Below are 27,347 nucleotides of genomic sequence, written 5' to 3' on the forward strand. Positions count from 1 at the left end.
AAATTGCCGTCGACTTCGTACATTTGTATAAACTGTGAATCTGATGAAGACGAAGCATAAGCAGCGAAGGTTGAGGAAATTAGTTGTTTGAATTAATTTCTTTAAACTTTTGACCAAAAATAATGTAAGTTTTGTTAGTTTTCATTTTTTAAAGCCCATGTAGCATGCCACATTGATTGTGATAGTTGATTAAATACAAAAATTAAAGAATTCTTATAAAAAAATTGTTTAATGTCGATTATAAGTGCAAATTATTAAAATGTTTTCACTTTGAGTTTATTAATAAGTTTAATTAACCTAAGTATATGCTATACGAGTCCAAAGATGACTATTGTTGTTAAAGAAAACGATAAGTATTCACTTCATGAGTTCGTAAGAAATACAATTGTCTTATTATGTGTTCGTTGGTTTTATAATACAAGCCTTAAATAATGAAATCTGTTGTTTTAATATGACGTTACTACTTGCCCCACACTAGTTACAACTTGCCCCAAAAACGGGGTAAGTTGTAACAAGCGACTTTTTCCACAAAAAGTGTTATAAATACAAATTTATTATAGATTCAGGAAAAAATATAGTGGGAATATATTTTCAAATATATGATTACTCATTTAAAAGCTTTTTTCAATTAAAATACTCAATAGTTTAGTCACTCCATCGAAAGAAGGAAAAAATGTTACAACTAGCCCCTCTCTCCCCTATATACACACTCTGATAATTTATGTTATTTTCAATTACATTTCACACCCTGGTAATTTGTGTTATTTCCTATTATATTTCACACTCTGGTAATTAATGTAATTATCATGTACACGGGGTAAGCAATATGATTTACATAAAAGTGACTTCAAATTAAAAGTTTTTTTTAATCCAATATTAAAATATAATTTCATCATGAATTATAGAAATAATAATATAAAAAATAACTCATTATTATAAAGATATAATAACTCATCTGTTAATCTTGAAAGACAAGTTTTTCGCTAAAGTTAAGTCGAATCAATATGCAAAAAATGATTTACGAACGTGACCTTGCTATGGTGAATTAATTTGCACAAAAAAGTTGTTAATGATGCAATTCAATGCGTGAAAATGTAAAACATTATTGTAAAGGCAATTAGTGAAAAAGTTCTAAATTACGTAGATAAATTCACCAGAAAATTGTAGCCAAATGATGATCTTCTTACAAATGGTGTTTTTTATTATTCATTTCACGGTTCCACTGCCTTCAAATCACTGAACTCCAAAATATTTAACTTCCTAATGTCTCCCCACTGTTTTACAAAAGTGGTTGGATATAAAGCTTGACTCTAAGTTTGAATTGGCATAAGCAGTTTTCTTTTGAAAAGGCTAACACATCACGAGCAACATGAATCCAATTGTGAGTACAAATAAACAATACAGGATGGTTTTTAAATTATTAAATCTCATTAAAGGGAAACAATTAAAACAATTTTTTTTCGGTTAATAAAAACAAATAAAAATAATATATTATAAATGTTTACATTGTTAAAATTGAAAATACATTTATGGTTGTGTTTTAATGTTTTGGGGTATTTTTTCAGTGCATCGCATTCTTCCTGTGCCTGGGCGCCCTGGTGTCCGGAAACCCCCTGGAAGATGGCCAATGGAGAGGAGAAGGTCTGGCCGAGAGCCAAGACAATGGCCAGTGGAACAGTGGTGCATGGACTGGTGCCTGGGCCCCCGCTGTAGGAGCATGGTCCGCCCCCGGAGCATGGGCCACCCCTGTGGGCTCATGGGCCCATGGAGCCGCCCCTCTGGGCCCTGATGGACGTGTGGTAGACACCCCCGAGGTCGCTCAGGCCAAGGCCGCCCACTTAGCCGCTGTTAACGGAGGATCTGCGTGGGCTCCCGCTGCCGCGTGGGGAGGTGCATGGGCTGTCCCCCAAGGCTCCTGGGCTAATGGAGCAGCCCCCATCGGAATTGACGGACGTGTGGTAGACACCCCCGAGGTAGCTCACGCCAAGGCCGCCCACCTCGCTGCCAAGGCTGCCGCTGGATCTTGGTAACTTCCCTCTTGAGGTAACTCATCCATTTTGAGAACCTGACTGATCCCGACTCTGTGCCAAAATTTAGATTTTTACCTGTTCTCAAGCCGGCACGTGTTCAACCACGCTGTGTCTATAATCGAATCATGTTTGTTTAGTGTAAGTAGAAAATAAATCCAATTTACTTGTGATGATGCAAAACAAAAATAAATAAAAAAAAACAATGTTAACTCTGTCGTATCTCTTCTTACTCTTGTACTCCCAAAACACCTACACTTATCCCGTACTAGGACTGCTAGAACATTGAATATTCTTATATGTTATTTTGGCGGGCATTTCTTCTAGTGCAGTGTTTTTAGTTAGGTTATTGGCATTGAAAGGTTCCGGTCAATAATTATTATTTTTGACAATCTTTTTTTAATCATTGAATATATTATTAGCAACCCAACGAGAATTTGAAACAGAAATATCAGAAAAATACGAATTGAACCCAGAACCCCAACCTTGCTAGGTCTTTGCGGCTTTTAGTCCAGTCAGCCTGTGTTTTTATATGTAACTAAATAGTATAAAGCTAATTTTTTCCCCATCGACTACTATCATCTAGACAAGTGTTTAGCAAAAAGTCCCCGCCCCTACCCCTCTTGCCTCCCCCCCTGTGCCCCCCCAAACAGGAAAAGTGTAAGGGTTTCGTAAATCGCGTCTATCTCAATTACTAAACAACATATCGGATTGCAATTTTTTTTATTCTCTTTGCTGTAACGTTTTCTACAAAAAAAGTTCAGTTAACTTTCGTCATAACTTTTACCGTTTGTTTGTAATTCGTATGATAAGGTAAAAATTTGTATATTTTTTGGCACATAATTTTACATTTTGTCACAGAACTTTTCAGGCCGACATTTTATGAAAAAATATTTCCTAAAAAAGTTGTAGCCCCTATTATTACCTTTAAAATGATATAAAATAGTACTTACTTTGTTGGAGATCCAGCGAGATTATCATGGCGGGTTCGGTCGAGGTGGGGCCGGCCGGCGCGGCGTTGCAATGCAGATATTGTTGTATAGTGATAGTGTTTTTTATCTTCAAGGTACACTATTGCATTTTCCATAAATAAAACTAATCGAGTCTCGGTGAAACCTAAATTCCCCACTTTTAAAATTTGTTTCAAATAATAATAAGTCCTTGTATACAGCGAAAATAGGTATTTTAAATAGTTTTTGGTTTGAAAATGCATGTAATATTTTTTAAAGATGTTATTTTAGAACAAAATAATTGCGGTATCTTAATTTGATCATATCCTAAACTTCCATGAGAGGTTCTTCATTTTCCTCGACTTCAACCAAAGTTACATTGCTGCATGATCCACCACAGCTCCCGCACATTTCTGTGCAATCAAGTGATGCTTTAAAGCAGCTACAATTATTTTTGCAAGCCTTTTTGCAGTTGCAGGAAACTAAGTTTATAACTTCTTCAGGTGCCGGTGGTTTTTTTGAGTGCACTGGGTACAGCATGTTGTCTGTTAAAATCCATCCCCAGTCCGTAGCGCTGATTTCCTTATCTCCAATCCATTTTTGAATCTGATAGTATGTTCGATAGGCGTGTTGTTCAGCAGCATCAGATGTTGGAGGGAGGGACGCCATTTTAAATTTGGATTTTAATGACATTTTTGCAACAGCTTTAAGGTACATTGAATATCTACTGTCATTCAGACTTGCAGACCTTGTGCATCCATATAGTTTCAAGACAAAAGCCTCTCCTACCTCTTTGAGAATATTTTTGTCTGCCTGTTTTTCATAAAACTGTAAAACTTTTGTGCGGAGATCATTTGATGAACTTAGCAATTTGTACGCGTTAATTTTGCCTTTGCCGAATAAATAAGATGTGGTATCACATCCTGTGATAGCATGCAAAAATAATACCACATCCTTCATATCACCAATCTCTTCACGAATCTTGCTGATGTCATACGTTGATGGTGTGCCAGAGGGTTTGTGAAAGAATAGTTGCACATTTTGACACTGTGGTAGCCCTAACAATAGAACGAAAAGATCAGTATCCTGTCCGACAACAACTGCAGGCCTCCCACTTTGAATCTGGGAGACATCTATTGCTCTTCCGACCACTTTAGTATCTGCATCTTCCTCCGCCACAATGGTTGGAATGTTTGCTTCATTAAGCTTCTGAGAGAGCTGTTCAATAAGCTGGCTTTTGTTTTTTGGATTTGCCAAAAATTCATTTTGCTTCACAGAGCATTGCATATTAACGTTGAATTTCATTTCTAGAGATGTTTTTTTACTTCTCCGCATATGTTCGACCCCTTTTGTGGTGGGATAGTCAGGATACCCATCGAACACAACATGACAATCTTTCCCATACCGTTTCATTACAGTATCAACATACTTCTCTATGATGCTGCTATATGTTACTTTGTCAGGCCAAATAACACTGTGCAAAAGATACCCTCCATCTACTACATATATTTTTGGGGGCAAATTTTTAAAAACTTCGTTGCTAACTGTCCACTTTTCAAATATTTTCATAAGACTTGATTTAGTTCCCTTTCTTATCATTTTATTGTTTTCAAATAAAGACAAAGGGTATGGGCTAAGTTCATAGTTGAAGTATTGTTTGAGATTATTTGTTCCTTGAGACATACATATAACCCTATTAAACAGCTGATCAGGATTAATTGTCACTTCTTCAGATCTCACATTTATACCACTTACTACGGAGCCTATAGTTTTAACTTTATTTTTTCTTTTCAATTTAACATCTGCAAAATTATTTCCTTCGATGTCTTTCAAGCATTTCATTCCTACATCATACGCTTCATCGCAGTTTACACCCGAACTTGTCACTACTAGACCAGAGGATAAAGAAATTAAATCGTTGCTCTGTCGGAAAGGATTATGGATACGCAGCCACCCGAGAAATTTATTAATATCTTGCAAGTCCCTTTCTCTTCTACTGCATCTAAGTTCAGTGTGCTGTTCGTTAAACTGAGTCAAGCAGCCAGAGAACTTCTCGAAAGCCTCACAAATTTGTAGGGATGCAGGAGCGCAAGCAATGAACTTGGTTAGCGTCCTCTCGCTTAATCCTCGTCCATGAGTAAGGTCACCTATGATTTTGATGATCGCATTAATGTCTGCTCTATGGTCATGTCCGTCCAGATACCGGTAAAAAATCCATCTGTACGCCGAACTGTAAAAAAACCTTTATTGACGAACCTTTCGAAGTCTTCATTTGACATCTTCGATTGTAGACTCAACATTTGTTGTAAGTATATGTGTGCGGATTTGGCGTAGAGCAAATGTCCAGCAGCATGGAAATACGGTATCATTTGCTTGACTGTATTAATGTGCAAATTCCAATCGCCGATTCTCTCTGCCAGAATAAAGTCTAGAGCCAAATTCACCAATTTAAACTCTTGTAGCCACAGTTTTGAAGTTCTACTAGTTTTAACCAAATCTTCATACACTTCTTCTAGTCTTGTCATTATTTCGTTTGTTTTACACTCTCTCATGGCGTCTTCAACAGTTGTTTGTTTGTTAATTATTTGGATATGAATATCATTAAAGTCGTTTGTAATCATTTCTTTAAGAGATGAACATTCCTCGAATAGCAGTAACATCAAAGCTGCCTGGGTCATCATGTGAGCCCTATAAGACCTTGCGTAAGCATGTCCTGACATATGGTGAGGAATCGTTGATTTTCCATAAACAGAGGTCCACATTTCTTCGATTCCACTACCTTCCATAAACTTTCCTAAGCAACCAAGGAAACTCATTAGAAGATGGAATCCGCCTAGTCTGACGATTACTCCAGATATTTCACTTTCTGTAGAAGAACTTGCAACAATGTCTACTGCTTTCAGGAAAAGTGGTTGGTCAAAAGTGACAATACACGGCTGGCCAGCTAACTTGCTCTCTTTAGAAGCGTAACTAAGGGCAGAATAAATAGCAGTCGGATTTCCTGGATCTATGTTTATAAAAGGCAAAGCCAGTACATAAGATGGTTCAAAGTTTTGTCTACCATCGTAACAGTTTCGCATGTATGCAGACCATCCAGGTAGTGAAACTGGCACAAAAGCAAAACTACATAACCAAAGCATGTTACGAGCTGAGACTAAGCATTGAGTGGGCATATTTTCAGAAATGTTTTCTATTGTTAAGGACTTTAAGCCACTTTTCGCCTTTTTAGTATACATTAAAACTGGGACATTGAATTTACCTTCAAAGTCGCATGTCTTAACACGTGGAACTCGGACATCACTCGACACAGCTGTTTTTGAAGTTACGCACTGTATGCCTCCGAGAGCGTGAAATGTGTCTTTACCGTCAAGAGTTCTTAAGTTGATATCAATATTGTCACATCCCGACTTTCACGGTTGATATTTAGCGTTTCCTAGCCATAAAGTACACATTAAAATATATCATTTTAAAGGTAATAACAGGGACTACAACTTTTGTAGGAAATATTTTTTCATAAAATGTCGGCCTGAAAAGTTCTGTGACAAAATATAAAAATATGTGCCAAAAAATATACAAATTTTTACCTTATCATACGAATTACAAACAAACGGTAAAAGTTACGACGAAAGTTAACTGAATTTTTTTTGTAGAAAATGTTACAACAAAGTGAATAAAAAAAATTTCAATCCGATATGTTGTTTAATAATTGAGATAGACGCGATTTACGAAACCCTTACACTTTTCATGTTTGGCGGGGCACAGGGGGGGAAGCAAGGGGGGTAGGGGCGGGGACTTTTTTCTAAACACTTGTCTAAATGGTAGTAGTCGATGGGGAAAAAATTAGCTTTATACTATTTAGTTGGTCTAAATGGTGTTCTACGACACAGGCTGACTGGACTATTTGGGCTAAGTATGGCTATAGTTAAATATGACCAAAGGAAATCGGGTCGGATTAGCTCAGCGGTTCGTTTGAGAGTTACAAATATATTTTTCAGTTATTCAACATTACCCTTTTTGAAGTTTTACTAATTTAGTTCTTCTAAAAAAATATATATATATACATGTATCCAAGACACTTTCTAGATTTCATTTAAAAGTCTAATCCTAAAATTCCCAAGTTGTACGGGTTTTTAAAAATACATAAAATCAATGAACCTATTCGTCCTGTCGTGTCATGCTGTGCTTCCCCGAATTTCATAATAGCTTCTCATATCACTAATGTCTTCAACAATTTTAATGTGTTTTCACCCAAATATACCATTAAAAACTCATTTGATTTAATAAATTCAGTTAAGGACTTGTTCATTCCCAATAATGCTAAGCTAATTTCGTTTGATGTAATTAACTTATTTCCAAATGTTCCAACTACTGATTGCAAACAAATAATTGTAGATATGTTAAAATCCTCTAATTTAGATAAAGATATGATTGATGACCTGTCTCGTTTATTCAATATGTGCCTTAACCAAAATTATTTCCAGTATAACAACTGCGTCTTCCAACAGAGCCAAGGGCTACCTATGGGAGCTCCTACTAGCCCACTGTTGGCAGATATTTTTATGAATAACTTAGAAAATAAGATTTTTAATTGTAAGTCATCACTCTTAAATAATGTTCTCACTTGGAAACGATATGTAGACGATATTTTTTGTATCTGGACGGGAACAGAGCGGCAACTAACTAAATTCCTTCTTCTTATAAATTCATTTCATAAAAAAATTCAATTCACTGTAGAGGTAGGCAGTAATGCATCGATTAATTTTCTAGATTTAACACTAACTTCAATAAATAATACAATTGAATTTAACATCTATCGTAAATCGACATTCACGGATATAACTATACATAACACGTCAAACCACCCGATATCACACAAACATTCTGCCTATCAATGGTACACCGCTTAGTAAAAATCCCACTATCAGCTGTTAATTTCGAAATTGAACTGTCAAAAATAAAACAAATTGCTCTAAATAATGGTTACTCGACACACTTAATTGATAAAATCCTGAATAAGAAACTTAAACTCATTTCGACGAATACATTTTTATTTGGTACACCTGAAACTAATAATAAAATCATAAATCCCTTTCAATGGCGTAAAATCTTATACATATCCAATTTTTCTTCACTTAGTACAAAAAATTTGCCTACCCACATTAAACCCGCGTTCTATACTGATAACAACTTGGGAAAATTACTTAAAAATACTAAAGATAAAGATCACAAATTTAGCCACTCAGGCATTTACCAACTATGTTGCAATGATTGTCAATCGTTCTACATAGGTAAGACCAGTGGCGGTTCGTGGTTTTTTAACAGGGGGTTCAGAAATTCAAGAGAAGATAAACATATCTAATTAAAATTTACTTACTGTTGTCCTTCGTCAAATAGTCGAATACGGCAGCAGTCACACAACTTAAATAAAGTTAGTGGGAGGGGTACCTACATATTATTGTTTTTAAATCACTTTACACTAGACACAATTATTAGATAATGAGAAAAGTTTTATAGGAATTAAATTATATTTATAATTATTAATAAAGGAAAGATCGTTTACTCCAATTTTACACCACGATGGGTCGCCTCCAAAAACTGAACAGGGGAAGCAAAATAACCGATTGGTTTCCTCGCAACCACATAACCAAGTACACCTCGCGTACCACTCAAACTCGAGTGAAGATTTCTCGGTTTTCGCGGCACAAACCTGGTTTAATGAGAGGTCAGGACGCGGAGGCCCTTTATTTTTAATTTCCAACCTTTTTTCATAAGTATTGGCGTTATTTTTTTATATAGACAACACTGTATTCCGCCATTGTATAAAAAAATTATGACAAAATATTCGCGACAATCAATAAACGCAAACGCATAAATAAACATATACGCAAACGCTTTCAATTTGAAATCCGAAAGAATACTGGAGATGGAGAACTGGACAAAACACAAAATTGCATAACTAGCGACGACAATGGGGCGTTTGCCGAAACTTTCGCAAATATAATTAAGGAATATAACGACTTATCTAAAAAAAAAAATACGAAAACAGAAATCAAAATCGGTCTACTTCAATAGGTAGTAGATTTACAAATGCCATAAGCAAACGGTTGGAGAAATGCAGAAACAAGAAAACAAAAATATGTACAAAAATGACTACAAAGTTAAATACCATAATATAACATAAAAAATAACACTTGCTTCCCTATGGTTCAAAGGTCAAACGTCGGTAAGTCAGTCCGCGAAGTGCTCGGGTTTCTTCGGTTACATTCGTCAATGTGCGGAGGTCACGTGATATCACAACGCGTGTTCGGCGCACACAATTTGACTTAGTTTTGCAAAGAAAGACCAAATTTTGTATATGTCACCGTCATAGGGCCTGTACCGGCTAAAATTCTTTTGTATGAAGAGTTTGGCGCGGATTTCAACTCGCACAAAGTTGGAATATGTATCGTATTTTTCGGTGGCGCGGGTTTTGAAGGCGAAATTTTAATAGAGTGCTATCTATAATGTGCTTATATTATTATAAAACAAGTTTGTTTTATTTTCTCATCTTTTTAATGGGGGTTCGCCGCACAAACGCACTTTAGAGAAAACCGCCACTGGGTAACTAGAAATATAAATATTAGAATCACCGAACATTTAAGATGTTTAAATAACAATAATTTTTCGGAGTTTGCCAATCATCTCATTTCCACCGATCATACTTTTAGTAAAGATACAGGGGTTAAAATTCTTCACCGTAGTAATAAAGGCAAAAAATTAGATAATTTAGAAGCACTTGAAATCAGAAAAGCCATCAATAATAACTCCAGTATAATAAATAACCAAATTAATCTGTCTTATAGTCCTATTCTTGACATATTTCCAGTTAACCGCTCTGTTCTTCCTGGAATTCCCGTAATTACCCCTTCCACTTTGTCGACATCTCTCTCAAACACTTAACATTTTTGTATTTATGTGTCAATATTTTGTGTAGTAGATTAATTTTAAATATTCTCCTGACGAAGGAAGGGATCTTCCGAAACCGGTAGAGTGAAAATAAAACTATCGTGGTCAAAAACAAATTTATGTGTTTTTATTATAGATTTCATTTAGTTTGGGAAGAATCTTGCAATCACATCTTATGATAGCAGCCAGTAAAAATATGTGTTAAGAAAATTAAGATGATGTTGGTAGTTCTTAGCCAAAGTATGATGCAGTTGAATATGACTGAAAATTTTTGCGATTTTTGTTTTAGAAGTATCGTAAGAGAGTTGCTAATATTGTATTCGATAATTACACATATCAATTGGAAGATTTACTCATTAAGTTATTTAAAAAAATCATGATCTCATGATTTTTAACATTGGTATTTTGATATAAAAATTATAAGTTTCACATACAAAACAGTACAAAAATCGAAAAATATCGTAATTATAAGCTTCATATACAAAACAGTACACAAATAGAAAAAGGAAGGTTTAGTAGAACAAACAAGAAGAAACAAAAAAGGAAACAGATTGAAGAGCTTAATATATAATAACAATGTTAAGGTAGAAATTTCATAATATTTTTACCACATTTTATAAGAATAATGCATTTCATTAAAGGATGTTTGGAATTCAATATGACTGTTCGGGGGCTAAGGATCACTCGAGCCTTACTAGAAAATCTTTGTTTTGAGTTAAGATTGTTTTCGGTAATGTCGTAATCATATTTATTACTGACACGAAATAACTTTGAAATTTCATGTTTATAAATAATGTGATTGGATGAAGGCAACAATAATTTCTAATAGAATAGAATGATTTTACTATTTCCATACTTATTTACATCCTTGGGGGTGCTGTTTGGAAGGTGTTTGAAATGACAGAAAAAAGTGGAAATACGGCGAAATGAAGGGTGGATATGTATATATAGGTCGCCCCAACCGGCCTATCCCGATCCGGCCCGCAACCCAGCTGGAGAACAGACACGTCGTTATCGTCATTCCAAGTAGTTCGCTAAGTCACCAAACTTAGCAAATCACTAGGGGTGATTTATATGACAAAGGTGTTGGTTACCCAATAAATGGTTCCCGGGACTGCGTTACATATACCCGCCTCCCAAATAAAAAAAATTGTCAATAAAATTAATGGCAGAGCACAGCGAAGCCCTGTTTTAAATCTACCCTTTGGCATTTCACCTGGACGTAAATTCATTTGTTAAGTTCAGTTTCCGATTCAAGATGGTGGCCGTCGTTTAAGTAGAGATTATTTTTTCAAGTGTAAAACTGTTGTCTTTATTAATTAAGTAGAAAGGTATTCTAGAATCTATTTACAAATCTAATGATTTCAGTGGAAATTTTGGTTTTGATTCAAAATAAGAAATTATTAGAATACTTTTTGTACGTGAGAACTACTGATCACAGAACTACTGGTGAACTAATTAAGTACTTATGTTTGAAATGTTTGGAAGAGTAGAAACTTTGATATTTTAAATTGTCGAAATTCTGTGAAAGAACCGGTCATAAGTGTGATAATCGGAGTAGATACATATGAATTATTTTAGTCAGGTGTTGACATGTAAGTATGCTAAGTAAAAGGTAACACCAGTATTACAAATTCTTAAAAGGAAGGGGTCAATTCTTCAAGAGGAAAAATATTGGAAACGACGAGATAATATTTCAAAAATATTGTTATAATTATTTTGTTTATTTGTTTTCTATAATAATTAGATAATCAGTATGAGAGTAAAGTAGAGTTTAATCAATCAGTCAATTGTTCGTAGACAAGAGGAAGTTACCACAGTCCACCGGAAACGGCAGCGATCTTGGCGTTCAAGTGGGCGGCCTTGGTGATGGCTACCTCAGGGGTGTCTACGACGTGGCCGTCGATTCCAATGGGGGCGCCTCCATGGGCCCACGAGTTCAGAGGAGAGGCCCATGAGTTGATTGGAGAGGCCCATGCGTTTAGGGGAGACACCCATGAGTTTATGGGAGACTTCCACGAGTTGAGGGGAGAGGTGGCGACTCCTACGTTAGCGGCGATGAGGTTGGCCCTGGACACGGCTACCTCAGCGGGGTTGATGGCATGTCCGTCGAGGATAGCGGCTCCTCCCAGACCCCATGTGCCCAAAGGGGCTCCAAGAACACCGGAACCGGCAGTCCATACTACCGGGCCTCCCCAAGCCTTACCAGCCCAGTCCTGGCTCTCCAGCAGACCTTCTCCTCTCCATTGGCCGTTGTTCAGCAGCAGGGGGTTCCCGGACACGAGGGCACCCATGCACAGGAAGGTAGCAATGAACTGAAACAAAATAAACCAATGTCTTTTAAACGTTCGACAATTGCGCATGCTTAGAATTATTAAAACGTGCGTTAATTTGTACTTGTGCCTTATAATATTTTTTTTATGGTGTACACATTTCAATGTGAGAATTTTATAAATTTCACACAAACAGCACTTCCTGTGATTCTCGTCAATCAATAATTGATGATCGAACACATATGGAATATCTAAAATTACAGACGACACACAAACGCATTGCTAATTCTTAATGAGAACTTTCTAACTAAGAAATCAAAATTAAAGAAACAAGATTGACATTATTTATTTGAATTCCGAATATAATTTTTTTAAGGTTTGAACCACAATTAATTAAACCAATCAACATAATTAACCAACATATTTAACAAACTAACCACAAAAAAGTAATGCATCTCTTTGTGATTTGTTTTGATAAAAAATATGCGAATAATAATAAGTTACTCACGATTGGGTTCATTTTTGTTTGGATATGTTAGCCTTTTCGATGGAAAACTGCTTGTGTCTCTTGGAAACTAGGTCCGAGCTATATATTCAAACTAAACACCAGTGGGGTGGGGAGGACGCAAATTTGGCAACAGGTTTTGCATACTTGCTATACAATATGAAAACTTAAACAGGTTGATAACTTGGGTGTTATTAAATAATAAATTATCAATTACCGTTTTTTTCCAACGAGTGTCCTAGAAATTATATATTTTTTCTTTGTGTGATCACTTGTTAATGTTTTGTTACTTGGGTCGTAATATTAAATTAATGATGGGAAAGAGGAAGGTGAGGGGAGGTCCTGGATATTCGTATCTGGTGACCAAATACGTCTAAAGTCATTTCAAGCTACGTTTTTGATCTGTATGGTCGTGCTCCTCTAGGTCTGGAACATATTATCTAATTTTGAGATATTAAAATAAAATACATATTTTCCGTAAATTGACCTGGTCGTGTTACACAGAGACATTAATACAACTTTATTGACAGTCCTGCCATTGCTGCCACTATTAAATTCTATGTGCCTACTAGGAACACAAGACAAATGCAACATTTTTCTCCAATATATACACAACCAGCTATCAGACACACTAAATCACCAACTAATAGGATGCATGATCTTGGCATCAAGTTTGGGGGTAATGTTGATATATTTAATGACACCATTTGTAGAATTAAGCGTAATCTATACCAGCACTTTGTTGAATCCTACACATTTTAGTAGTGTTGGTTATGTATTTTTAGTGATTTGTCTTTATTTTGTATTTATTTATTAATTGTATTACAATAGATACACTCGTATACAGCAAAATGACAAGATAAATTAAATAATAATGATAATGAAATCTTTATCATTAAATATAATGATAATGATGTAATAAACAATGATGCTGGTATTTCTGGTAATATACGTTACAGACAAAATAGCTCCAGTAAAATTTATGAAATTGTTAACATGTTTGCTGATTACTTTAAGGACGTGTATGAACCTGATATTCCAGATGACTTAATTCCTTACTTCAATTCGGATATAAATTTACGCTTATCGCAAATACACATTGATATTGAAGATATTATAGTCTGTATTAAATCACTTGAACCCACAACAAGCTCGGGACCTGATAAGATTCCTTCCATCTTACTTAAGAATTGTGTCCAAAGTTTATCTGTTCCGCTTAATATACTGTTTAATAAGTCACTCTCCACAGGACACTTTCCACAAATATGGAAACTTAGCTACCTAACTCCTGTATTTAAAAGTGGTGATAAATCCTTTGTTGAAAATTATCGGCCAATCTGTATTCAATCGTCTATACCTAAACTTTTTGAGAAATTGATTCTTAAGAAAATCAGCTTCTTTGTAAACTCTTGTATGGCAACTTGTCAACACGGCTTTATCTCCGGCAGATCAACTTTGACTAACCTAAAATTATATGAAAATTTTATATCTAATGCTCTTGCCAACAAACAACAAGTTGATTCTATATATACCGACTTCAGTAAGGCGTTTGATAAGGTCTGTCATAAAATCCTCATTAATAGACTTTTGAAACTCGGCATTAATGGAGACCTTTTATGTTGGTTTGAGAGTTACTTACTTAGGCGTCAGTTAACTGTCTGTGTTAATGATCACTTATCCTACATGTTCGAAGCTACCAGTGGCGTACCCCAGGGTTCGCATCTTGGTCCTTTACTTTTTGATTTATTCATTAACGACGTAACAAACATATTCACCCGTGTTCTCATTCTAATGTTCGCTGATGATATGAAGATATATAGAATTATTGACAATATCGAGGACTGTCTAACACTTCAATCTAATATTAATCGCTTTTACGATTGGTGTCTTAAAAACAAATTAACTCTTAATGTAAAAAAATGTCAACTTATGAGATTCCACAGAAAAAAAACCCATTGTTGTTCACCTACTTTCTCAATAATCACACCTTATTATCTGTTGATGAAATAAGAGACCTTGGTATAACCTTTGACACTAAATTAACATTCATTAAACATATTAATAATATAACCAGTAAAGCAATGCAAATGTTAGGATTTGTCAAAATTTAAAAACTGTCAAATTACTTTACACTTCATTTGTTAGAAGCCAACTAGAATTTAACACCACCATTTGGAGTCCTTACTACAGTGTACATAAGAATTCCCTTGAGCGAGTCCAACATAAATTTTTACTTTATATTAATTTTAAATTGGGAATATTCATCGAAAACATTAATTACCCCTCTCTGTTACAATTATTGGGACTCGATACATTAAAAGAAAGAAGAATTTGTTTTGACCTATTTTATTTATTTAAAATCGTTACCAACCTGTTGAACTCCCCTGAACTTCTTTCGTTAATATGTTTCCATGTACCTAGTCGATCAGTTTGTTTCAAATTACCCTATCATTGCAACAATACAGGATCTAACGCTGAACTCAATTCCATAATGAATCTCTTACATGTACTTGGTAATAAATATGTTTTGGATGAATCTATAAACATTGCTAGTTTAACCTCATACAAACACTACTTCATTAAAACTGTATGTCAGCGCTTCTCTGATTGACTATAACCAAATACAGTTTTAAAGTATTAATTTATCCGGGATTTAATGTAAATGAATTGTTTATAATATTTATATATACATATTGTTGTATTGTATTTATAATAACTATTTTTTTTGTTCTCTTTTATGTAGTTTATATTTATATATTTTTTTATCTATGTATATTCTGTATTTATAATATATTTTTTTTTATTATTTTAATATAGATCATAGTTACATTAATACATACATATTTTGCAAAATATAATATTTAGGTACATAATAATTGGTCATGTATACCTTATCAGAAAAGAGGAGCTCTTGTGCCTGATAAGGGAGCCACGATTCTTACTTAGATTCAATGTTATAGTATGATGTTATGTGTAAAATATAAATATAATATATATATACATATATTTTTTTTAATATAAGGTTTTTTGGAAAAAAAGTTTGATTTTATTTATTTGTTCTTGTTGGTTCGTAATACAGCGCAATTCGGAAGGGAGATTATTGTAGTTTTTTATGGCTTGGTAAATATAGTGGTTTTGCATTTGAGTTGTTTTAAAGATTGGCGTAATAAATTGATTTCCATTTCTCATCAGTTTGTAAAATTCTTGATATTCTGTGTTATTTTTTTCTTTACACATTTTTATAATTGAAGTTTGCTTAAATATATCATCAATATTTGGTACTGGAAACAATTTAAAAAGCAATTTTGTTGGGAAAGTAGAGTTTTTTTTTAAGTATTACCTTTATAATAATTTTTTGCGAGACTTTTACTGAGTTTAGGTTGTTTTTATAAGATCCTCCCCAACCTATGATTCCGTAAATAAGCAGGGAGTGGACAAAAGCATAATATACATGTAAAATGTTAAATTAATATGTAAAACAATTGTTATTATTTTGTAAAAGCCGCTATAATCGGCGTTAATAAATAAATAAATAATAATATTGCAATAGTATATTAAAAACAAGTACAAGTGTTATTATTAATTTTAGGTCAATATTAGTTCCTAGCTAGGCATTTGCCCGTTCTAAGGAACCGAATGCTGTTAACATTGCTTAAAATTTATTCTGTAAAATTAAAGTGTTGTTGTTGTTGTTGTTATTGTTTTTTTTAAACAATATTTAAATATATTAAGTATTTTATAAATGAGCCATTAGGTAACCATGTAAAATATAAAGTGACATTATTTAATAGTTTTCATACTCCACCAATCAATCAACCCCAAGCCAATAAATCATTTAGTTATTATTGAACCGATGAAGGACATTTTGCATGTTTTAGTATCTTATATGTAGTATTGTTCAAGTTTCTATATTATTTAAAATTAATATAACTTGTTTAACTTATATTGTTTCGTATTCAGTTTATCAGTTTAGTATTATTCATGCTTTAAATATATTGTATATAATTTTCGTTAGCTCACTGGGTACATTCTGTTCTAAAATCGAAAAAATTATAAGGCAAATACTTTATTATCTAGTTATTTAACAAAGTTACCTTAACGCAAATAATAAAAATATATTTTTTTGTGAAGATTATGAATACAAAAATTTATATCAAAAATTTTCTTGCGCGCCCCGAAACTTTAACTCACGATCTCAAAATTGATAGTCGAAAGCCTTATTCCACCGAGGCCGTCAAATTATTGTGTTTATTTGTCAAACAGCATTTAAATTTTTTATTTTTGCCTTTTATCGTCAGGCGTAAAATAAATGATACATGATTAAACAGATTGATTATTATTTAATGGAAAAACCACAAGAGTGTTTTTTTTTTCTAATTAAAATTAACCTTTTAGGTAGCTTTTTTCCCAAATAAAAATTGTTCCGAGTTCGATTCTTGGACGGAAAGACAATTTTTTTTTAAGTCGTAATAATTTTTCATAAATTATACTAATTAATTATATCTAATCTTTAAAATATTCATGGTGGATAATTATTTTATCAGGATTTTTTGATGGATTAAACCAACAAAGTGTCATTAAATGAACATTTATAATCAATTAAGAAACAAACTTTTTTTTTGTATTTATTATCTATAAAGTTATTCAGTTAAATTATTATTTTTATTTTTTTTATTTATTTTTATTTTTATTTTAATATTACATTTAGTTACAATAGTGACGTATTGCCCATCTCACTAGGTGTGGAACGCCTGCGTTGAGATGGCAATTTACATAGTGTTGTTAACTAGGTTTTAGCTAATATTTCGATAATCCAGATAAAATAAAATCAGTATTTTTTTTTTTTTTTTTTAATTATACAATTCAAGAGTGAATGTAGAAGGTGGAGGCGAAGCTTTTATTAATTTTCATACGATTTGCGGAATTGGAAGAATTGACCAATTTACAAAATGTTACAAGTTGAGGTCGGAGCTTTATTTGGTGACAAAACAAACCATTGTTTTGTTTTATATTTTACAGATACATACTTAAAATAAATGTGACATTCAGAAAAAAAATTGTGACCCTGATATTGGAGTTTTACAAGCGGATTTATAACATATTATAGTATTTTAAGTGATGCAATAAGGATAACATAAGTAATCATTCGATTTGTTTACAAGTAGGAAGTTAATTATAACTATTATTTTTTTATATTTTAAATAGGTGACACTAAGAGATGTGTGAATAGTATATGTATTCCCAGAAACTGTTTCTTTTGTGAATTTGTTAGGATAACCAATAAATCATTTCCCTGAATGTTAGTAGTCATTCTAGGGAAAGTACTTAAAGTATATTTATATAATATCTATTTAAATATACAAAGAAATTATTTGGAAAGATGGTTCAATTTATAAACACATAATTCTGCAGAAAACCGGTAAGTTATTACAAAAATAGAATCAGCTGACGCGAAGCAGTCAAGAAATTAATGAATCATCAAATAATTGAGAGAAAAATTAGTATGGAATTGAGATATTCATAACTGATGGCTTTATAAATGAAAGTCTTAGGTATTTTTTAAAATTACTGATAGATTATTAGTTAACTAGGGCAGATCCTAGAAAAATCACGGGGTATTACAATTTCGTTGCATTAGTGGAGCTGAAAGTTCATACAGAAAACACATCCGAATAAGAACAATTGCTGCAGAACCTAGAAAAATTCTTTACAAAAATGTACTTATTTATAGATAGATACTTTATTGCTTATCAGTATTGTTGGTATATAAGTTACAATTTTGAAAACGAAATAAAATAACATTATTTTCTTTGAAACTATCATTTAATAGGTAAATACTTTTTCAGGTATTATTATTCTTAAGCAATAAAATATGCCTCAACGCCATCTAGTAGGAGGTTTAGCATTATCAATGCCTTTCCTACAAAAATAAAGTTGGTTGCTTTATAGTGAAAATCTAATAAACAACAAATTTTAAATGAAAAATACCAGTACCTACTGTAATGTTTTTAACGTCCTATGGTCAAAACCAAAGGAAAGAAGCCAGATAGATCTTCTTAACGAAGTTCTTGTTAACGGATTAACAATTTTGCTCGTTTGATTTGGCTCTTCTCGCGGTTTATCAACCCTTCAATCTTAACGAATTAATATGTCACGTTGTGTCAATTTTTTGTTTCGACAGGGATTAATTCATTGAAGGATCCTTTTAATTGGTTGTGGTAACTTTGGTTCTTTTTAGATGAGGCGTGTTACATTCTGTATGGTTCGAAAATAAGACAATGACCGACTACCCTGATTTTAACTACCTTTTCCTACCTTGTTTGCTCGCCCAAACGTTTCCGGTTGCTGCAGTTGATAATGTACTAATATAATGAGACAATTAATTACAAATTAAGTACATGAAATTCACTATAGACAATTCAATTCAAGATGCACAAGATTCTAAGTTAATGATTTGACTATGGATTGTTAGTTTTGTGAGTTATTTCTATGAGTAGGTATTTTCGGGAATAGCTAGAGACAAAACATGTGTTGCTTTCGATTGGTCTCCGTCCAAATCCCATCCATCAACGTGACCAGCTCGAGAGCAGCCAAGTTGATGGTCCAATCCCAACACCTCCAGAAATGAATTGAATATCGCTCAGCGACAGATGAGATAATGACATGTTTTGCCTCCTGCCGGAGGGTGATGAAGGTGGAATGTGGGTCCTTGGTGGTAACTGTTGATGTTGATGTTGATGTTGATGATGAATGATGAAGATTCATCTTATACCGTTAGGTACAAGGAACTGCTCCGGTCCGGTGGCATGATAGCCTGGTGTCAGGAACCATTTGGGCCACGTGGGTAGCGCGAGGTTTAGGTCGCGTCAACCTCCCCCAAATCGATGATGAGTTGAGCTTCGCCAGCATGCCGAAAATTAGGAGTCCACTCTACTAACCTCAAACATAAACATATACTGAAGTGGTTTGCATCAGCAACGTCAGGAGTTCGGGAGTCCAGAGAACACCCCTCTGGTTTACGCTCGTAAGGATAATGATGAATTCAGCTTCAGTTTGTTCGACTTCGCCTCTGCAGTCACGCTACTCCAAATAGCTCCTGGCTCCAGTCTATACAGCTTCTCGTTCCAGTAGAGGTAATGACACATATTTATCATATGTACAATACAGAACATACTTCAAGTCTTTCGTCCACACTCAAAATAGTCATGTCAATATTTAATTTGGATGAGGGCGTCCATCCGACATAACGAATGTTTCCTAGACGGGAGATTTTACCCCACTTCAAAGTCATGGTCATTCGCTCTATCGTTTGTTACCCTCCGTTCGCTTCAAATATCAAAGAATGGTAGAAATTGATATCCTCGACTTCCGGCGCTAAGGATCAGGGATACTGGAATCATCAGGTCGTGAATCTGAAATCATCCGATCTCCGTCAGCTCAAACGGTTTCAGTCGGAGTCAATTCCCAACCTAATTCTGGATGACTTCTCCTCCTATAGTGGGGTAAGTACTTATTGAATTTGACAGGAAGGACGTCAGAAATCGCCGAGACAACTTCATATTCGTCACGATCCCTTCGTTCTGTCAGCGAGAAAATCCTCACCATACGCCAGACAAGAATAGCATAGCCCTTATCCGCTTTGTTCCTTCGTCTACCAGCTAACTCAAGTAGGAAAGCCCATTAGCAATTTTCGTTCCCTTCGATCTGAACTCAGTGAAAGCGTCCTCTCACCAGCTGAAAATACTCGAAACAGGGGTCTATTCCGGGTGACTATCTAAGGCTGGTCCGCCAACACCTTCGACAGAAACCGGTGCTTTTACGGGAATAACTCAACCACACCAATAGCAGGGGAAAAAGCCGGCGCTGCTATACTAAAATAGACGTTATATCGGTATCCAGGGTTATCGACTTTGCTAACACAAGAGTCCCTATTAGGCAAGCCAAATTACAAATTTCGTTCCCTTCGCTTTTGTCGCTTTGGTAAGATAGGACAGCCTACGGAAAATTCGTATACTTCGTCCCCGTCAAACCCATGAAAAATTAAAATCTCGCTTGATAGAATAGGAATGCCAGACAGATGCACTCTCTCGGCGACTAGCCTCGATCCGCTGCGTTATTCCGATTCAAAAATGAATTAAAAGAGTGATGTTTGAATAAATTATATTTAATTAAATATATTTTATGAATTCCGTATAGAATAAGTTGAATTCCCAAGGAGGATACGACAACTCATTTTCAAATAACAGGCATTGAAGCATTTAATTTACCGTTCTATCCGTTACTATAAAAACACTGCATAAATACAATGGTTTGTGTTCTATAAATTTTGGCGCTAAATATAACTACTAGAGAATTATTAAATCATTTTAAACTCATAAACAATGTCTATTGTTGGATGATCTAAAGCGGTTTCAGGGTAACCGTTCTTCGTCCCTTTTTTAATGGCCAGGTCTCGTAATTTATGACCTCCTTCGCTAACGGGTACCTATAGTGCTCAAGTTGAATACCCTTACTTCAAAATACAATTGGATTATTTGGTTTACATTAAGGAAATAAGTGTTAATAATTAGATTATAATAGACTTACCGATACATCTTAGTGTCAACAATCCAAATAATTATAAAAAAACAAACACAGTCACATGCAGAAAACTCATGCTGTTAGAAAACCGCACCTTCTACACTAAATGATTTTAGCCGTGTTCGCGTCCCGACGATTAATTCTTGTTGACGCGCTTCCTAGTTTTTACTAACTCGACTATCTTAAAACGCTGACCGATCCTGATTATTCCTGACCGTCTCCCAGACCTTGAAACTCTGACCCCCTTGACTTTATTTCCCGCCTCCCAACGTTTTCAAAACCTCTCTCTTGAACCGCTTTTTTCACCCTCGACTATCGACTTTCTTCTTCCGTTCTTCAACGCTAACTGTCTCGACCGTCTCATTAACCACGACTATCGACTTCCTCCTTCCGATCTTCAACGCTAACTGTCCCGACCGTCTCCCCGCGCTTTCAAATCCAGACTCCCAAAAACTGACTACCCGCCCGCGCTCCTTAACCACGACTATCGACTTGCTTCTTCCGACCTTCAACGCTGACTGTCTTGACCGTCTCCCCGCGCTTTCAAATCCAGACTCCCCCTTCTCAAACCAACCCCCCAAATCACCATATGCGATTTCTAATTTATGTTCTTTTGAATTCTGAATGCTTTTTGTTTTCAAAAGACAGAAATGCACTAAAGGAACACATCAATTATGGCCCTAGAACCTGTCACATTAATTTTAAATCGTCTCAAAACCAATAAATTGTTACTCCTCCAGTGAAATGTCTAACTCTTTGTTCAAAGGATGAAACTTGACTACCCCCAGTCCAGTGGCGTGTTGGCCCACCAGCATTTTAGCTCGGCTTACTATTATTAACCACCATCACGGAGGTCTCTGACGATACAGTCATGTTCCTATTTTTTTTTCTCTACCCTAATAAATCTAAACACTTGTTTTAAAATCAGTTGTCCAACATCTGGTAATCTCCTATGTCGTGAGACCAACTGAAAATTTCTTTCCCACCATAATAAATCAACAATAAAAAAATTTATCCCAGGGCGAGTCCATCACACTACATATTGAAAAATTTGGCGGGTTTTGAATAAGCCGACGTAGCGCAATTTGTAAAATACCTGACCGGCAATCAGAAGCCTTCTTGTCCAATTCCCGTCGGCGGCATGTATTTTTGTTCGGAAGATTTTTCCATTTTATATATGTGTTTTCAGTTTTAATTAATGCTTAAAAATAATACGTTATCCTCTGGACTATGCATTAAAAACTTTGTCTCTTAAACATAAGTATATCATTAAAAATAACTTTATAGCTTTTCTTTGTTTTTAGCTTTAGAGTTCATTGAACAAGCTTGTGCTCGACAGACACATACCTGACTTTAGTATACTGCAGCATAAGTTTACAAATTAGGACCACTTGGTAAAGTAGCTTCCACAGCGGCCTTGCAATAAAAAAAAATATTAGCATAAAAAATGTATCTTTGACACACAGTCAATGCGTGGTAAGGCAATATCCAAATGTTTATTCGTAAAAAAAGTACTTAATTTAGCATGCTATTTGAAGCCATTGACACCTTTTGCCTACCACTCGGCAAATATATTAAATAATTGTTGTTTGGTTTGAATGAGCTTGCAAATTTAAACAACTTCCTGAAAGTCTTTCTCCCCACTATTTTACTATGGTCCTGACACGATATAAAGGCTGCATCTAACTCTGACAAGGCACCAGCAGTTTTCTTCCGAAAAGGCTAACACATCACAAGCAACATGAACCCAATTGTAAGTACAACTTAATATAAATAAACAATAAAGAATGGTTTATAAATTATAAAATCACATTAAAGGGAAACAACTAAAACTATTTCGACCGGTCGGTGGCCGAGTTGACATCGCGCTTGGGTCCCACTCAGGCGTAGCGTGTTCAATTCCTCGGCCGGCTAAGTCCTCCATCAAAACACAAGTAACATTTTCAGCTTTCTGTGGTGGTAGTAGGAGATTTTCAAATATTGTCAGGTTATTCGTAACCTGGGAATGTTTGTCTTTCTTTTTAAAAATTAAATCAATTAAATCAATGTTTTCCGATGAATAATTATTGTTAAAACTGAAAAAAACGTTTAAAGTTGTGTTTTAATCCTTTAGTGGTATTTTTTCAGTGCATCGCATCCTTCCTGTGCCTGGGCGCCCTAGTATCCGGAAACCCTCTGGAAGATGGCCAATGGAGGGGAGAAGGTCTGGCCGAGAGCCAAGACAATGGGCAGTGGAACAGTGGTGCATGGACTGGTGCCTGGGCCCCCGCTGTAGGAGCATGGTCCGCCCCCGGAGCATGGGCCACCCCTGTGGGCTCATGGGCCCATGGAGCTGCCCCTCTGGGCCCTGACGGACGTGTTGTAGACACCCCCGAGGTCGCTCAGGCCAAGGCCGCCCACTTAGCCGCTGTTAACGGAGGATCTGCGTGGGCTCCCGCTGCCGCGTGGGGAGGTGCATGGGCTGTCCCCCAAGGCTCCTGGGCTCATGGAGCCGCCCCCATTGGAATCGATGGACGTGTGGTAGACACCCCCGAGGTAGCTCACGCCAAGGCCGCCCACCTCGCTGCCAAGGCTGCTGCTGGATCGTGGTAACCGTCTCCTAACTGATCTACTCTGAGAACCTGACTGATCTTGATCTACCTTGGGATGCTTAGACTTGACAATATTTTACCTCTTCAACTGTCTGCACTTGAACACTTGAAATAGTCCACTGCATTGTATATGTAATTAGAACATAAAACTTATGTTAATTTTAAGTAATTACTTTTGTAAATCACTTGTGATGTTGCAAAACCAATAAAAAAAATTCTATGTTAATATTTCTTTTGTTTGATTATCTTTTTTATACTTGTGTGCCTAATACACTGAACATTGATATTGTAAGAGTTTATTAAGACCGGAAAGAACAATAAATTCTGACCTTTGTGTTCTACATACATGCGAGACATTGTTCTTTCAAAGCCAAGCCATTTTGAAGACATGCATTTCTTCCAATGCACAATGATTTTTGGTTGGGTCATTGCCGTTGAAAAGATCCGAGCAAATTTTTATTGTCAAACAAACTGTTTCTTCTAGTCTTCCATTCTATTTATCTGACTAATTTTACCAAATTTTTGATATTCCGTTCGTCGAGCTCAATATAAAGGCAAATTTTAAGTGTGGTAATTTTATTTTTATATTATAAAATAAGTTTTTATCAAATCAATGCAATCAATATCAATTATTATTATTAGTTCTTGAACTGTTGATTATACCGAGTTGGCAACTTACGGCGAAAGATGAATACTGCTGATAATCCTGTGGAATATTTCGGAACCCGTGTTTTTGCAGGTGCGTTTGTCCTGATAAATATATGGACCATACGCGAAAATATGACTTTTTTTATAACACGTGTACAGACTTCCTAGTAATTTTACCGACAATTTTTTATGAAACCTGTCAATTCATTCGTTAAGTTTTCTTCTTGTAATATCCAATAATAATTAATATCCTTGATTTTATTGTTTGAGCTTACCCATTGATGGCATCAGATTAGTCCATAAGGATGCCCATAGATGGCGTTAGCATATAATAATAGGGTAATAAATAAGGTGACAACCTCAAGGTCGGGGTCCAGATTATTCCAACCGCCTGCTAATTTAGATATCAGAGCCAAAGTCAAGCTATCACAATTCAAAGTCCAAGTGTTTTTTGGAAGCCGGAGTTTTATTGCATCAGAGAGTTTGTAGCAAAACCCGGAGATACAACGGAAAGTTTAAATTATTGAAATTATTTCAAATTTAAATATTGTAGAACAATTCTCCACAGGCCCTAATTTACCTTTGATGATGCTGTGTGGAGGGGCTTTCTTAGGAAAGGAAGGAGATAAAAGTAGTAGGGGTGGGTAGATATCTAACGGTAAGTATGTTCGGGAGTGACTGACGTATGAATCTATCCTTTCCACTGCGATGGTAGATGATGGTTCAAGAGAGCCCGGCTGGAGAGGTCAAAAGGTCTCGCTCAACCGGCCACTCTCAATCCGGCACCGAAACCTGGTCAAATCGTATAAACACGGACACCCCTACTTAGCACCTAACGTAACGAAACACTTGGAGTGGACAATGGACGAGGTGTTGGTTATTCTATAATTCACGGTGCGGCAGTACCCATACCCTACTTCCAAAGTTAATTATGTTTCAAATAAATATACAAAATAATCCATTTGTTAATCTTATTTTTCTTTTAAATTTGTCTTTTTATTCATGATTGATAATTTTTTTATAATGATAATATTTTTTCATTACTTTAAGACTTATTTAAAAAACGGGAATTGCACCTTAAGAGCTATTCGGATTAGATATACTAAATATAAATATTACGATTGACAGGTTAAAGGTGTGAGTTTCAGTCAGGTGTCGAAAGGTTTGGTAGATGTTACCAGGATTTCAAATTGCTATCGGGAAGGGGTCTGATAACAATTGAAAAATGAGAAATTGGAGATGAGTAGAAAATTAAGTCAAAAAATTTGTTAACATTGTTTTTTTTATTGGTTTTCTATAATCAATACATAAAAGTACGACAGGAAAGTTGTCAAAGTTTAAATCAATCAGTCAGTTGTTTGAAGAAAATAGGAAGTTACCACAGTCCACCGGAAACGGCAGCGATCTTGGCGTTCAGGTGGGCGGCCTTAGTGATGGCTACCTCAGGGGTGTCTACGACGCGGCCGTCGATTCCAATGGGAGCGCCTCCATGGGCCCACGAGTTCAGAGGAGAGGCCCATGAGTTGATTGGAGAGGCCCATGCGTTGAGAGGAGACACCCACGAGTTTATGGGAGACTTCCACGAGTTGAGGGGAGAGGTGGCGACTCCTACGTTAGCGGCGATGAGGTTGGCCCTGGACACGGCTACCTCAGCGGGGTTGATGGCATGTCCGTCGAGGATAGCGGCTCCTCCCAGTCCCCATGTGCCCAGAGGGGCTCCCAGGATACCAGAGCTGGCAGCCCATACTCCTGGCCCTCCCCAGGTCTTACCAGCCCAGTCCTGGCTCTGCAGCAGACCTTCTCCCCTCCACTGGCCGTTGTTCAGCAGCAGGGGGTTTCCAGACACCAGGGCGCCCATGCACAGGAAGGTAGCGATGAACTGAAATAAAATAATCCAATGATAACCATTTTCTTATAAGCATTACACAATTACACATGCCTTAAATAATGAAAAGATTTTTTTACTTCTTATACCTGTTTTATTTTTTTAATTAAAATGATAACCATTAACTTTGGCATAAGAATATTATATTACAATTATTTTTTTATATGATGTAACCATTTCAAACAGAGAAGTTTTAATAACTTTATAAATTCAACACAAACAGCACTCAATGAATACAGAAAAACTAAAATGACAGATGACACACAAGTTCATCAGTAATTTTTAACGAGATTTCACTTACAGCAACATGAATACAAGCAAAACAAATGACAATTTTACACAATTGTCAACTCAGAATACAATTTGTTTGAGTTTTGTAAAATAGCCACAATTGCAAGTTTGATTAAACTAACTTATTTTAAACGAATAATAATAGGGAACTCACGATTGGATTCATTTTTGTTTGGATATGTCAGCCTTTTCGATAGAAAACTGCTTGTGTCTCTTGGAACTTTGGTCCGAGCTATATATTCCAACGAAACAACATCAATGGGGTGGGGAGGGAACAAATTTGGCAGCTGGTATTCTGTACTTGTTGTAACAACATAAAAAAACTTAGGCTAGTAACTTGGGGGTCATTAAATAGTAAGTGATTAATATTAATTTTCAAAGACAGTTATTATAAAATAGATCTTTTCTTTTTTGATCAACTGTTAATGTTTTATTTAACTGCAATTGCTACTTGGGTCAACTATTGATTTTATTGATTCTCATTTTATTGACTCATTTATTGATTTTTTGGATATTATTGAAAAAATCTTTTTTTTGTTATTGTTATGAATTTGGTTTTCATCCGCTAAGGTAATCCAAAATATCAGATTACGAAATTATTTTTTTACATATTTCTTTTAAACACTTTAAGTATGCAGTTTCTTTGTGAAGA

At 35.4% G+C, this 27,347-nt stretch overlaps 4 protein-coding genes across 4 annotated transcripts in view; 1 reads left to right on the forward strand and 3 right to left on the reverse strand.

Moving 5' to 3' along the window:
- The window catches only part of LOC149412683 (uncharacterized), a 356,728-nt gene that overhangs the window by 18,694 nt on the left and 310,687 nt on the right, over nt 1-27,347 (reverse strand). The window lies entirely within an intron of this gene.
- LOC149412686 (uncharacterized) lies at nt 1,270-24,099 on the forward strand. Its single transcript, XM_089645357.1, has 5 exons — nt 1,270-1,381; nt 1,566-2,026; nt 4,060-4,168; nt 11,723-12,226; nt 23,408-24,099. Exons 1-5 carry the CDS (start codon nt 1,370-1,372, stop codon nt 23,870-23,872), a joined length of 1,551 nt encoding a protein of 516 aa, XP_089501483.1. The 5' UTR covers nt 1,270-1,369; the 3' UTR covers nt 23,873-24,099.
- Nucleotides 11,612-12,751, reverse strand: LOC149412687 (uncharacterized). Its single transcript, XM_089645139.1, has 2 exons — nt 12,704-12,751; nt 11,612-12,237 (listed from the first exon to the last, which is right to left on the reverse strand). The coding sequence occupies exons 1-2, from the start codon at nt 12,713-12,715 to the stop codon at nt 11,734-11,736; spliced, it is 516 nt and encodes a 171-aa protein (XP_089501265.1). The 5' UTR covers nt 12,716-12,751; the 3' UTR covers nt 11,612-11,733.
- On the reverse strand, nt 25,784-26,919 carry LOC149412688 (uncharacterized). Its single transcript, XM_089645138.1, has 2 exons — nt 26,850-26,919; nt 25,784-26,398 (listed from the first exon to the last, which is right to left on the reverse strand). Exons 1-2 carry the CDS (start codon nt 26,859-26,861, stop codon nt 25,895-25,897), a joined length of 516 nt encoding a protein of 171 aa, XP_089501264.1. The 5' UTR covers nt 26,862-26,919; the 3' UTR covers nt 25,784-25,894.

The sequence above is a fragment of the Hesperophylax consimilis genome, chromosome 22 (genome assembly GCF_061612785.1).
Source record: "Hesperophylax consimilis isolate HC1 chromosome 22, BYU_Hcon_1.0, whole genome shotgun sequence".
NCBI classification, from domain to species: domain Eukaryota; kingdom Metazoa; phylum Arthropoda; class Insecta; order Trichoptera; family Limnephilidae; genus Hesperophylax; species Hesperophylax consimilis.